This window comes from Tamandua tetradactyla, chromosome 15, assembly GCF_023851605.1.
Source record: "Tamandua tetradactyla isolate mTamTet1 chromosome 15, mTamTet1.pri, whole genome shotgun sequence".
In the NCBI taxonomy this organism is placed as follows: Eukaryota; Metazoa; Chordata; class Mammalia; order Pilosa; family Myrmecophagidae; genus Tamandua; species Tamandua tetradactyla.
The window spans coordinates 9,118,552-9,132,513 of NC_135341.1; the positions used below are offsets into that span (position 1 = coordinate 9,118,552).

The 13,962-nt window shown below is 38.5% G+C and overlaps 1 protein-coding gene across 3 annotated transcripts in view; it reads left to right on the forward strand.

Moving 5' to 3' along the window:
* The window catches only part of CNTN3 (contactin 3), a 371,507-nt gene that overhangs the window by 211,182 nt on the left and 146,363 nt on the right, over window positions 1-13,962 (forward strand). For all 3 annotated transcript variants that reach the window (XM_077128680.1, XM_077128682.1, XM_077128681.1), the window contains one exon: window positions 3,343-3,438. In XM_077128680.1, the coding sequence (XP_076984795.1) occupies window positions 3,343-3,438 (96 nt within the window). The remainder of the gene's footprint in view (window positions 1-3,342; window positions 3,439-13,962) is intronic.

Genomic DNA, 13,962 nt, shown 5'->3' on the forward strand with positions numbered 1-13,962 from the left:
GACTTGACATCTTTACTATGTTGAGTGTTCCGATCCATGAACATAGTATGTCTCTCCACTTATTTAGGTCTTCTTTATTTGTTTGTTTTTCATCAACATTTTGTAATTTTCAGTTTATAGATCCGTGGCATGTTTTATTATGTATACACAGCAGTATTTCATTTTTGAGGAGCAATTGTAAGTGGTTTTGTGTTTTTAATTTTGGTTCCCACATGTTCAAACATTAGAAATAAGAAATTGTACACTGTGGCCTGCTTAATTCAAGTTATTTGTAAAAGGACTTTTTATTGCTGTTATTGTTTTTAGATTCCTTCTGATTTTCTGTATATATAATTATTTCCCCTCAAATAGGGACAGCTTTATTTCTTCCTTTCTAAACTGTTTGCTTTTATTTTTCTTGTCTTATTGCTAGAACTCCTAGTACTATCATATAAACATGGATGGACATTCTTGTCATATTCTTCATCTTAGAATAAAGTATTCAGTTTTTAATGATTAAATATGCTAGTGTTTCTGTAGATGCTCTTTATCATGTTGCTTTGTTTTTAAAGTCTGCCTGATTAGAGACTTCACAATATTGTCAAAGTTTCAAGAATTGAAGAGGAGACAAAAAGAAAAATCAGAAGTTTCTACCCAAGAAGGACTAGAATTACTTTATCTTTATTTTGAAACAGAATGGGCTTATTCTAAGAGTCTTGCCAAGTTTGGACCATTTTCTTGCAGTATTGACCTGCATTTGAGTTGCACATAAATCTGCCAGGAGACATTTCAGTGGTCTGAAACTTTTTAGACATTTCCACTTCTTTTCTCTCTATAGAGCTTCTATTCTATCCACCTATTCTATTCTATTTTTGTTCTTTTGAAACATCTTTCACATCTCTATGTCGTGTCCTCTTCCCAATGTACTTACTTCCAGTATAGAAAGTGCCATTTTAAATGGGTCTGTGGGTCTCAAGCCTGCCTCCTAACCAGCCAGGGCTCTCTTTGTAAAAAAGGCCCTCAGCAATTCCTACCTTCAGAGCTTAGCATGTGGTCAGCTGATGTTTTCTAGGCCCTCAGTAAATACTTGTTTAATAATTATCTGTACTCTTTTTTATTCCTTTGCAAATACATGATTAACATATCTCTGTTTTCAAGGAACAAGATGATATTTGATGATCATCTAGTGTTTTTGTTAAAAATGAAGATCCATGGGCTTAACTGCCAGAGACACTAATTCACTAGTTTACACAATTCCCAGAAATCTTCATTTTTAATGAGATTCCAGGTGATGATGCAGGTAGTCCTCGGACCCTACTTCAAGTAACGTATGTTAAGAATTTAAAAGATATTGTTTTATGGAAGGACATCTGTTGTAATCATGGTGCCATGTTGTCACAAAAGCCCTTGGGAAGCCCTACTTACACTGTCATTCTCTGCTGTTCTTGATTTGTGTGCTCCATCACATATCCAAGAACAGTATTCTCTGCCAATTGAGACCTGGTATACTGTCGAAAAACCATCAAGGAATGCATCCAAAACCATGGGAAAATCTGTTCCAGGCAGTATTAGTGCTTAGGCAAAAATGTTACCTTTGGAGGAGACATTGCTGCTTCTGTGGAACTGATTTTATCCTTTCTGAACATTCTGGCTAAACTCAGTGTTGAAAACCTTCCACGGTATGAAATTATGTGGCAGCAGAAAATAAGAAATTGGACAGGAAAGCAGCAATGATGATACATATTTGATTGCCAGAAAATAGTTTTTAGAAACTCTTTTCCGTGTGTCGACTACATTGTGATGTAATATACTTCTCCCTTTCGCTACTGGGAAACATTTGGATAGCCCAGTTTTGCAGTTCCAGCTCAGTTGCCCTTCAAGAACTATAATGTTTGATAATGTTGCTATTAGTTACAGATTTATGATGATACAATGCTATTTTATCATGTATTTCTCTAGGATAACCTCCGTTAAAATAAGTCCATAAAGAGCATTTTTTTCTTCTTTAATGGATACTCATATAGAAGTTTTGCTGAGTTGCTTTATTCCATAACTAAGCAATTTACTACTGTTTTGCAGTAATAATAAAATGAAGCCCATAGGCCTTCTTATTTCTCTCCAATGAACCGATTCATGGTGCTTGGAATATTCATAAGTGTCTATAGTTTGTGGTTTTATCATTTTAAAGCTTATTATTTTGCTTTTTACGTTTCTTAGGGCAAACTTGAAATTTTCCAAGTTGTGTTCTAAGATATATACATTGCCTCACTTTATATAGTCATCATATAGGCCATTTATATCAACCCTTAAGAGTCATGAAGTGAGTATATTCTGTCACTAACTGACAGTGCAATTGTTCTGATGCAGAAAGTGACGCCATTGAGTATATTTACTGTGTAATTGACAAGCATCATGTTATTTTAATCAGAGTTTGGAGAAATAGTCGATCTTTCTTCCCTTTTTTTCCCCTTAGATTTAAACTTTTTTTTTAATTAACCAATAAAATTTTCTGTACACTGTAATTTAAACTGGAGAGTATGAATCAGTGAATATTTCCTATCTTGGTTTGTTACTGGAAGAAATAAAGTATTTTATAAAAATAACCATAGGTGATTAAAACAGTATATGTCCTTGATTGCTGTTTCTTAAACTTCACTAAACACTTAAAAACTTCTTTGTATTATTAGAAAAGTAATTTGTATTTTTTCACAGCTATAAATAGAAGAGATATGTGGGTTTAACTTACTATTTTGCTTTGAATTCTATTTGATAATTTCTCATCCTCCATACCTTCCACAGAACACTTAAAGATGAGACAAACAGAAAATGTACCTGAAACTGATTACTCTCAACTCATTTTTAAAAAATAACCGTAGTTATTATAGATATAATGGAACTAATTTTATACTATTAATGAAAATATATTTTAGGGAAGAAATTCCTGAATAGAGTTGGCCATCACTGCAAGGTTGAAGCTAGAAGTCTGCCAGTAATTTGCCAACCTCAACGTTGCAGATTTGGAAATCATATTTAAATGTATATTTTTCTCAAACCTTCTTTGAATCATATTGTCTGATTAACTACTTCTCATATATGCTTTGCATTTTTGGATAATCTGTTCCATTTTTGACGCTATTACAAAACATGGGGTCAGTGGGTAAATACTTCCATTGTATGGCTGAATCCTGAAAATCTTAGTAAAGAAATCAAAATCCTATGCTTTCTTCTCAAAGCCAATATTCTCCACCTGAGGTTCCAGAAAAAAATAGATTTTTAATTTGTCCTCCAAAACCAAGGAATGTCTGAGGGAGATTTAATTGTATTGTCCTTTCTGAAATTCAGTTTTGTTTTGTTTCAAATCAGATCTTGAAAATTTTAAAACCAAAATGAGAAGCACAGTGTCAGTTCGTGAAGGCCAGGGAGTTGTTCTGCTCTGTGGTCCCCCGCCTCACTCCGGAGGTAAGAAGTGGTCAGTTTTTGTTTCATATATTTAATGAGTAAGTTTCAGGGCAAGATCAACAGCATATGTATTGTTATTGCTTCCACAAATTACTCTGAAACTTTACAACTAGGGCAGCGTTGGATTCTGTCAGTTGAGTTGAAGTAAGAGAAACCCTGCAAAAGATCACCCATCAGAGAACTTTATAAACACACTTCACCAGTTACAACAAAGATTTTCAAAGCAAGGGAGATCAAATTCGTTTCGATTACCTGTGCTCTGCAATGCTCTGTCCTTACACCATTGTCATTTGTTATTCAGCTTTAGACCACAACACACATTGGAAATTGGAATCTTTGCAGTTTCTCTCTCTCTCTCTCTCATGCACACAGATACACTCACATACACTCAAATACTTACATGCTCATTAATGTGTGCTAATGGACATCTATTATATATGTATGTATAAATTATGTATATGTGTATGTGTATTCATATATATATTACATCACTTTCATTGGGGTGTTAGAATTGCAAATTTTCTGCTACATGGAATAATGTGAACTATTGCTAGAAATTCAGAAGCTTAACAAAATAGCTACCCAGAGTGAAAATGAACTTAAGCATTTATAAAATAATTCAATAAGCACTACTACTACCCAGTTTGAGCCTAGAGTGCTGGTTTGATTTTACTCTCGTGCTCATAAAGCAAACTTGGTCACTTGTGGGAAGAAAGAAAACATTATTAATGTATAAATCACTGTTCTCAAAGAAAGAAGCACATTATTATTGAAAGGATGAGAATTATTGAGAAATAAACAGGTTAGAGAAGCTCTTTCTGACCACAGGCAAAACTGAGAAGTCTAATCCCCATCATGGTAGAGCTTATTCAAATGAAAATATGTTGGACTTTATTTGCACTATGACATACAAACCTGAGTTCTTTTCACAAATCCTTTAGTCCAATAAAACAGATATTCCTATCTTCAGAATCTGACCACCTGAAAGATGAGGGCCAGCCAAAGACTGCAGACTTGGGTCATGATTGAAAGGGATGTTTGACATTATGTCACCTGGCAGGGGTTTAAATTGGGCTCCCAAATCTACTTCTAATAGTGTATACTTTTTTAGAAACTTGAAGTCCCATTGGAGCTTTAATTTTGAATTTTTCAAAAAAAAATTGATTGCAAATTAGACAAACAAGCAAAAAAAAAAAAACAGAGCTCAAACTGGCTTGAAGGAAACAAGGAGTTCCCTGGCACATAATTGGGCTTTTCAGAGACTTCTAGTATAGTTGTTTGGTTGACACAGAGATGCACCACCCCCAAGGACTTGCTGCCTAGCTGTGGGGCCATTCCTGGGACAGACCATCCATTGACTGAGTAATGCACGAATATAAAAGGCTTGGCCATATCTGCCTGATTCTGAACAACTCTGATGGTCAGTGTTCACTCCAGAGCTTCCCGCCAGGTTGGCCAAGGTTTTGTTGGGCCACATTATAGTTTCACTTCTTCTCTGTGATCACTGATAAAAATCTTTGACCCCAGTCTCTCAGAGTTTGATCCATGAGAACCCAGCCCCTGGATCCAGGAGTTCAACCAGTGTCATGGACAGTCTGCCTTTCTCCCTGTCTCTTGGCTCTGCTTCTCCCTATGTTTACTCCATTCTCCTGTTCATCCCTTGTGTTGAACAGGAATGTGTCCTCTGCAATACCGAGGACTTTGGGTCCTTAAAGCTAGAGATCCTAATAAACCAGAGAGTCTATTTCTCCATAGCTCCGGCAAAATAGCAATTGAATCAGCCTAATTTATGGGATCATCCCTATAGCTGAAGTCCAGAGTCATCTCTACCTATGACAATTTCTGGAATAGAGAAGAAATAGTTTCCAAAAGAAAAGAAGAGTTCTATTATGAGAAATAGAGGGGAAGATCTGTTAGATAAAAATGTTGAGAACTATTCCAAATAAGGAAGTAGTAAAATAAATTTATATTGGATAACTCAGTGCTAACTGGATAGTCTTGTCTGTAATGAGTTTCAGAAATGTTGACCCAATTTAATATTCTGATTGAATGCCCTTTATTGTTTTTCATGATTGAATATACCCACTGATAACAAAGGAGGGACCATTTGGTTAACAAGGCTTGCACACAGCAAAAATGTCTTAATGAGCTATTGAATGAAGCATGTTCCAAAAGATGAATCTTTTTTAATGTCATTAAATTAGATAACTGTTTGCCTATCAAGTATCCTAAGTAATGCCTGAATGACTTCACTTATATCTCCTTTCATTTTTAAAGCACAGGGATGGGGTGACTGGAAGCCAAGCAGGATTGTAGGTGGGACGGGAAGGACATCTCCCAGATATGACATATTAGTCCTTCAGAAACTGGAGCATGCACGGGAGAGCAAATAACAGTGAACAAAAGCACACCTCCTGTTCTAGTTTGCTAGCTGCCAGGATGCAATATACCAGAAATGGAATGAGTTTTATAAAGGGGAATTTAATAAGTTGCTAGTTTACAATTCTAAGGCCGAGATAAATGTCCTAATTAAAACAAGTCTATAGAAATGTCCAATGACAGACATCCAGGGAAAGATACCTTGGTTCTAGAAGGCTGATGAAGTTCAGGGTTTCTCTCTCAAGTGGAAGGGCACATGGCGAACACAGTCAGTTTCTCTCTCATCTGGAAAGGCACATGGCAAACATGGCATCATCTGCTAACTTCTTCTCTGGCTTCCTGTTTCATGAAGCTCCCCGGGAGGCATTTTCCTTCTTCATCTCCAGAGGTCACTGGCTGGTGGACTCTGCTTCTTGCGGCTGTGTCTTTCTGCTCTGCTCTCTCTGAATATCCTTTTTTTCTCCAAAATGTTTCCTCTTTTAGAGAACTCCAGAAACTAATCAAGACCCACCCGAGTGGGTGGAGACATGTCGCCACCTAATCCAGCTTAACAACCACTCTTGATTAAATCACATCTCCAGGGAGATGATCTGATTACAGTTTCAAAAATACAGTATTGAATAGGGATTATTCTGCCTTTATGTAATGAGATTCTGATTAAAACATGGCTTTTCTAGGGTCCATGCATCCTTTCAAACCAGCACACCTCCCTTGGTGCTAGATCATTCAGGAAAATGATCAGGTCCAGAGTATCAGATTTTGATGCTGAAAATGTGATTCTCATTGATCCGAGTTTCCCTAATGCTGGTTTTTCACAACTCGCATCCATGATATCTGCCTCATTAGTTGGTGATCTCCTTGAGGATAGGGCCTTTGTCAGTATTTGTTCTATACCCCAAATGCCGAGCACAGGCTGGCTTTGATGATAGGCAGACAGAGGAACAAATGACTAAAATGAATAAATGAATCCTTTATAAATGCTTTTTGAGATTTCACCAGACACTTTGTTTGCAGATGTGTAAGCATTTACCGCCCAGTATGCCCTCGGTGTCAACCAGACAGGTGCAGGCACTGACAGATCTTAGTGAACTCTGCCCATGAGCAACTGGTGTCAGCCGTACTTAGTCCGCCATGTGCATGGTAGGGACTTCCATGCAGCAGAGGCCGTGAGCCAGGTCAGAGAGCAGCTGAAGAACTGGCTCCAGAGTTAATCAATGCATCTGACATGTGATGTCCATGGCCCATGCTGGCCCTGCTCTTGCCAAGTCCCACAGCCCCTGCAGAACATGCAGGTACCCTTCTGTGTCTTCACTTTTTACTACCTTTTTCACTTCTTCACATCTCATTTCTACTTGGTCTCTGCTACTGATTGGAAGTGTTCAATTTTGTTGTTTCTTTTCTCATTACTTGAGATAAGACATCATCTTTTTTTTTTCATCTGTCATAATCCCTTTCATATTGGTTGAACAGAGAAAACACAAAAAGGCAATAATGATAATAACATAGCTACTGAGTGCTACTTAGATGTGAAGCAGTGAGCTAGGCCCTTTGTGGAAATTATTTGCTAGTGAGGTTCTTTGGTTTAGAGTATGGAGAGGAGCAGGATGAGTGACAAGCCAAGACAGAGTCTGCAAACTCAGCACTGCCAAGAGGATACGCTGAGTGCCTTGAGGCCAAGGCTGTTGCTTAGAAATGACAGATGAGGTAGAAGGCCAGAAACTAAGGCTCAGCCTGGAACCCATCAGCATTTCATGTAGGGCTGAATTTGGCAACTAGCTGAGTTGGATGGCCTAATAGCTATGAAAAAGTACAGCTAGTACCTAGCCTTGGCTGCTGACTTTCTTTTCTTTTCCATTTCTATTATGCCACTCTCTACACCAGGACCTTTTGGTGTGTAACATGAATTGTTCATGTTGTGAAATTTTGTAGATTCTGTCCTAAACAAAGGGCTTTTGATATTTCAGACCTGAAGCAGCAGAATTAATGGTTTTATTTTAATATTCAAGCCCACTGTATGTACACACCACTGGTCAACTATGCCCAAAGTCACATTGGTGAAACGTCCCCGTAGTTCACCCAACTGCCTAACTAATGCACACTGTAACGCAGTGCTTCTGAGTCTCTAACGTGAGAATGAATCAACTGGGGGCTTGTAAAATGCTGATTCTGAAGCTTTACTCTGAAATTCTGCCTTTCTAATAAGCTCCCCGGTGAAGCTGGTGCTGCTGGTCTATGGACCACACCCTGAGTAGCAAGATCCTACCCTGTCTTCTGTTCTGTTAAGACAAGTCCCTAGTGACCTTCTTCTGCCTGTGTCTGATTGTTCCTCCCAGTCCTTCCTCCTTCTCTGTGCTCCTTCTCAGCCCCGACACGGGAGTGTGTTTGGCACTTCAGGATCAAAATATTACCTCCTCACTGAAGGCACCATTTTTTTCTTTCCCATTCAACTGAATCATCTTTCTCAAGATGCTTCTCTTAACCCCTAATTTATTCCCCTGTTTGGTTGCCCCCCCACCCCCAGGTTCTCCAGCAGATTGATATGATATTTTAATGTTACATAAAATTCCATTTTTCCTTCTTTCTTTTCCTTTTTTTCTTTTTTGCTACCTAAGCCTATGGGTTGAATGGACATTTAATGAAAGTCCCAGAGTGCCAAGGGTCAGAGGGATCATGGCTTCAGCTCACACCTTCTCGGCTCCCAGATGTGATGTCAAAGGCAACTACAGCCTCTAATTTGGAGCTGGTTTAGGTCTAAGAAGCCACTGTGAACCTTACCTACAGCAGACTCCTTTCAGATTTTGAAATTAAATGATATGACACTAAGTGCCCTGTAATAGTCACTGATGAAAACCGCCATGGCCTTGGTGTTTTAGTTCTTGCATAACCTAAAGATGTCTCAAACCTCTGGGTGAGATCTGACTTTTCTTCTTAATCACAATTAGATGGAAATATCCAGACACAAAGAAAGAGAAGTTAGAATATGTCAAGCAGCCTTTTTCACTGACAGAGTGATGTGCCCCTAAACAACTATATCTTACCCACACTGTCATCTGTGCTCTCCTTGTGTAGGAGACTCTTCAGGAGTCTGAAGCATCCTGAACTAGAAAGTCATTACTCATTTGGGGATTTGGAGATTGAGATACTGGGACTATCAGCAAAGATTTTTATTTTGTCTTTTTATTTTTTTACTCCATTCAGAAACAAAACCTGTAAGGACTATTGCAAAGCTATTTATTATGGAGCATCAACTGCTGTTTTTACTTTTTTGGTATATCCTAAGTTCTAGATCTCATTCTATTATGGGTCTATTCTGCAAGTGTATTAAAATTTCTTCTTTTGGTAAAATAAATTTCCAATTTTCTTTTGATTATTTGGGATAAAAAACGAAAACGTTCTTACTAACTAAATGAGGAAAACAGATATGAAAAGAGCCTAAATAAAAATCTTCTAATATGGAAACTGTGCATACTTAATTCATCTCTGCAGAAAATGTACAGGAGGGTCAGCAACCTGTGGCTACTTTCCTTAAGAGGAGTGGCCATTCATCTGATGCCATAATAAGGAAAAAAATGTTCTATTGTGAGTGGCAATCAGGAATTTTTCCTAGAAGTTTCTATAACCCCTAAGCAACACAGGTTGCTATTATTTGACAGGGGCTCATCTCCCACTCATTCTGTGACATTTTCTGCCCCTTCATTTTCATTAACATCTCTGCAGAACAACCAAGTGCCTGTTGGAGGCAAGAGGAATTAACATCCCCAAATTAGCTGGAAAACTAGAAATGGAGAATCCAGACATAAAGGACTGGAATGGATTACCTGTAGCTCAGGAATTAATGTTGCTCCCCAGTACTGTGAAGAACTTGAAATTAGTGCAATTACCATTGCATTGCTGATTCACTGCAAAATCATTAAACTCAAATGCACGGGGATAATTAGCCTATTATAAATAAGGCCACAAGACTGGTTCATGGGCACCTCATGATGAGTACTAATTAGACAGGAATTCTTAGGTTAATCAAGTTATGACATACACATGTTCATAAAAAGTTGATTTTTGTCCCCTGACGGCTGATGAAATTTATTCTTTGTAGAGGCGAGATGAGCGTTTTCCCAGTGTTTAATCAGCAAATGACTTTGGTCTCCAATCCAGCTTGCCATGTCTGTGCTCTCAGCATATTCTTCCTGAAATGGCAGCCCTATACGCTGGCAGCCAATTATAACAACATAGCCTTTGGGGTGTGAAGATGGGAATGTGAGATGCCAAGCAGCAGGTAGTGGAGGCTGGAGCGACTTTATGCTAAAAATTGCATTATAAATCTTGGTGTGACAGAGGTGAGAACTGCTAGCAACATAACCAGATGGCATGGGATTTACACCCTCTGTTATCAACATCTTTATTACTTTTTTTTCTTTCCCCAAGATGGATAGACTGAAAAACAGAAGTCATCTCAGGTAGATTCAGATGGGGGGACCTGAAGAAATGGTGCCAAGTAGGAATTTTCATCTCTGCAAAGATGTGCCCAGTTGCTGGAGCCTTCATTTAGGCAGGAAGGCACATCAATGAATGGTTTTGAATGCAATGGTTACTGAAAATATTAATTTCCCCAAATAACTTAATCTGTAATTGTAACATCATCTTGTCAGAGTCAATCACCTTTCTTAGAAAAACGCCTCTCCACTGTTGTACTCATAATTCAGCAAATTTACAATTGTCGCTTTGCTCAAAATTTTGAAGTAAAGAATAGGTAATGTGTTCGTGGGTGGCTGAATAGTCTTCCTGGCTCCCATCTCATTTCCATCCCTGGTCACTGTGTAAGATGAGTTTCCAAAAACCCAGTCGTATCCACCTTCCCTAAACAGCATGCCCGAGAGTTGTATCACAGCAGGAACTTATATCCCTGCAAACTGTGACATTCATATTAAGAAGCAGATGATTAGATAGTTTTTAAGGAATTAGCATCTACATCATAAAATATTGTTGCTGATTTATTGCTTGTAACCTAGAGGTAGATAAACATATAGCAGAGTTAAAGAATCCATCTGTAGGCTGAATCAATCATATATTGGAATTGTAAAACTGCTTTAAATATAGGCCAATGGTGATGTGACTGTTGATAATAAAAGGAGTCTAAAATATTAACAAATGCACAATAGCATTCATACAAGTAGGTTCTGAATCAACTGATGCATAAATTTCAGCTATTATAATATGGGCAACTGCAAAAATTGTCTCTAAAGAAATATTTGTCATAATGGATTGTCCTAATGGCTGCACATCCATTTCTAGTTGGAAATGGAGACAGAACATCCTGAGTTTTTCCAAAGTACTTAAATGAGAATGAATGTATTTCCTACTTCCTCTTTTCCTCCCTACTTTCTTCCTTTCATTCTTCCTTCCTTTCTACCTTCTATCAGTCCATCCATCCATCCATCCATCCATTAACTTCATTCACTGATTTACTCATGCACCCTTATGTTGATGTGTGAAAGATATTGTATGTTCTTATAATGAAAGACACTATGTTAAATATGATCCTTCAGCCAAATAAGCTTACATGGGAAACAAAACTGAGAGCATTGCTGATAAACCGTATAGGAATGTATTCAAATCTATTCATTGAGCCCCACACTAAACCACTCCTCATGTGAAAAGCCCTGAGTTCAGTGCAGGGAATAGAAATGTAAATGAGTGTTTCCCTGTCCTCAGGGCCATATGTCCCACAAGGAATGAGAAATGTGGGTTGCTGGTGACTAGTCAGTATTGTAATAACAATAATAGGCACCATTATTTAGCCAGTGACTCCACCCATTCATAGTGGGTCTTGAGTAGTTTACTAGAGTCCTTTAAAAGCAAAACGTTTTTGAGAGAGTTCAGAGCAGATACAGACACGTAGGGAACAGTTGCTTCAGAGCTGACAGAGACACGGATGTTTGGAGATGTCTGAAGTGCTAACAGAGAGAGCAGATGCCTAGATGCCAGCAGAGCCCAGCACACATTGCCATGTGCCCTCCCATGAGATGCTAAGCAAGCCAGAAGCCAGAATTGCATGCCAGAGGAACTAAGTGGAGGCCCACAGAGGCCAAGTGAGGAACCCCCACAGGAAGCAGAGGCTGAAAATAACGGAGTCCAGGGTCCAAGGACCAGCAGATGCCAGCCACGTGACTTCCCAGCTAACAGAGGTGTTCTGGATGACATCAGCCTTTCTTGAGTGTAGTTAACCTCTTGTTGGTGCCTTAATTTTGACATTTTCATGACTTTAGAACTATAAACTTGTAACATAAGAAATTCCCCTTTGAAAAGTTCCATTTCTGGTATATTGCATTCCAGTAGCTGTAGAAAATGAATACAGGATTCTTCAAACCTTTCTGATAAATGCACTGCTCTAATTAAAAAGTTTTTACACCCCCCCCCCACACACACACCAACATATATACTCAGTTCACTCACTGGAACAAATGTGTAGGAGATGCAGAAAGTACAAGGCAGGTCTCTGGAGCTAAAGGATATGAGTTCCAATTCTAACTCTGATATTAGTAGCACTGAAACTTTAGACAAGATATCTAATTTCTGTGTCTCTGTTTCTTATCTGTAAATGGGGGGTGAGCACAGAGCTATTCTTAAAGGATTATTATGAGAATTCAAGAAGATAATGCTTGTGAAGTGCTTGAAATGTCTGATTTGTTTATACAGATAAAACAATACCACGGTTCTAATACGTTTACTATATGGAACAGTATAAACATTTAAAATATCTAAATAAAGATAAATCTAGAATGAGAGTTTAATGAATTTTATTCCTGCATCTGAGTGGATTGTTTTGCCTGAATTATTTGCACCTCAGTGTAGGAAGCAGACAAAAAGTGTTTGGGTTTCTCTCCTGGTTGTATTGTCTGTGGTTGAGCATGAAGGACTGACAGTTTTTTGTTTAACTGAACAATTATACTGAGAGAGAGTGGCATGAGGATGCATTTTGAGATGCCCTGCCCGTTCAAGCCTCTCTGACCACGTTCTCCACTGGGAATTCCCTCATGGCCTCCATAGGCTGGTCGCCCAGCGAGCACGTTCCAATTAGACATGGCTGAGTGACACAGGGAGGAGCACCTGACGCAAGCTGGGCCAATCAGTTACTTTTGCCTGGAAATTCGGTACTGGGATCAAAAGGCTTTAATAATGGATTGTGGAACTTGGGACAGAGCTTCCTAACATAGTTTAGGGAGCCAAACAAACAAACTGATCTACAGGGAGCAGAGATGTAGTCCTGCAGAGATGCATCAGGATAGAGTCTGCCTGGTCTGCAGGCAGGCTGCTGCTATTTTGCCCTTCTGTGCTATGCACCTTCATTGCATTTTCCATTCTTACTTAAACTAACTCTTGTGGGTCTCTGTTTCTTGCACCAAAGACTCATAACTAATGCGACAGTCTTTATTTTTAGGGGTGCATCAGTGTGTGTGTGTGTAGCAGTTGTAGTAGAACTGGTGGGAGGAAAATGAGAAATGTAATAGAAAGAATGAAAGAATGAAGAAACATGTTACAACAAGTATACTAAGGTTGTTCTAACATCCTTTTATAATTAAGGTCAGTATTGAACCCTGGAACCAGGCAGGGTTATGTAAGATAATGTGACAAAACAAGATTCGTTACTATTTACTTGCATTTTCAGTCTGTGGGTGAGTTTCCTCAAAATTTCACACATGCCACTGGCCATTCCTCATGCATTTTATCAAAACAGTGTGACTTTATTCTTTTCCTACCATTCCATTTTCAGAGCTTCTATAATAGTCTGCAAAAATGCAATGAGAAAAATCATTTTCTCCCACTCTGAAGACTGCACAGAAGTCAGAAGGAGACTTAAGCCCATCAAACATATTATAGGCAGAAAGCTGGGAGTTTAAGTCCAGCACTCCAGAGATAATGCTTTAATATGGATTACACTTTTTAAATAGCATTTTTTATTGTGGAACTTGCAAAATGCCATGGTATGCCAATCCCTAACCAACAGTGCTCCTGAAAACCTAAAGAATACTGGGGACTCTATCTGAAAAAGTTCCACTCACTAAGTTTATTTTTCAAAGACCTAAAACTTCCAGATGGTTCCTAGGACAGATAAGCCCTGAAATCCAGAGTTAGCAGTCTCTCCAAGAG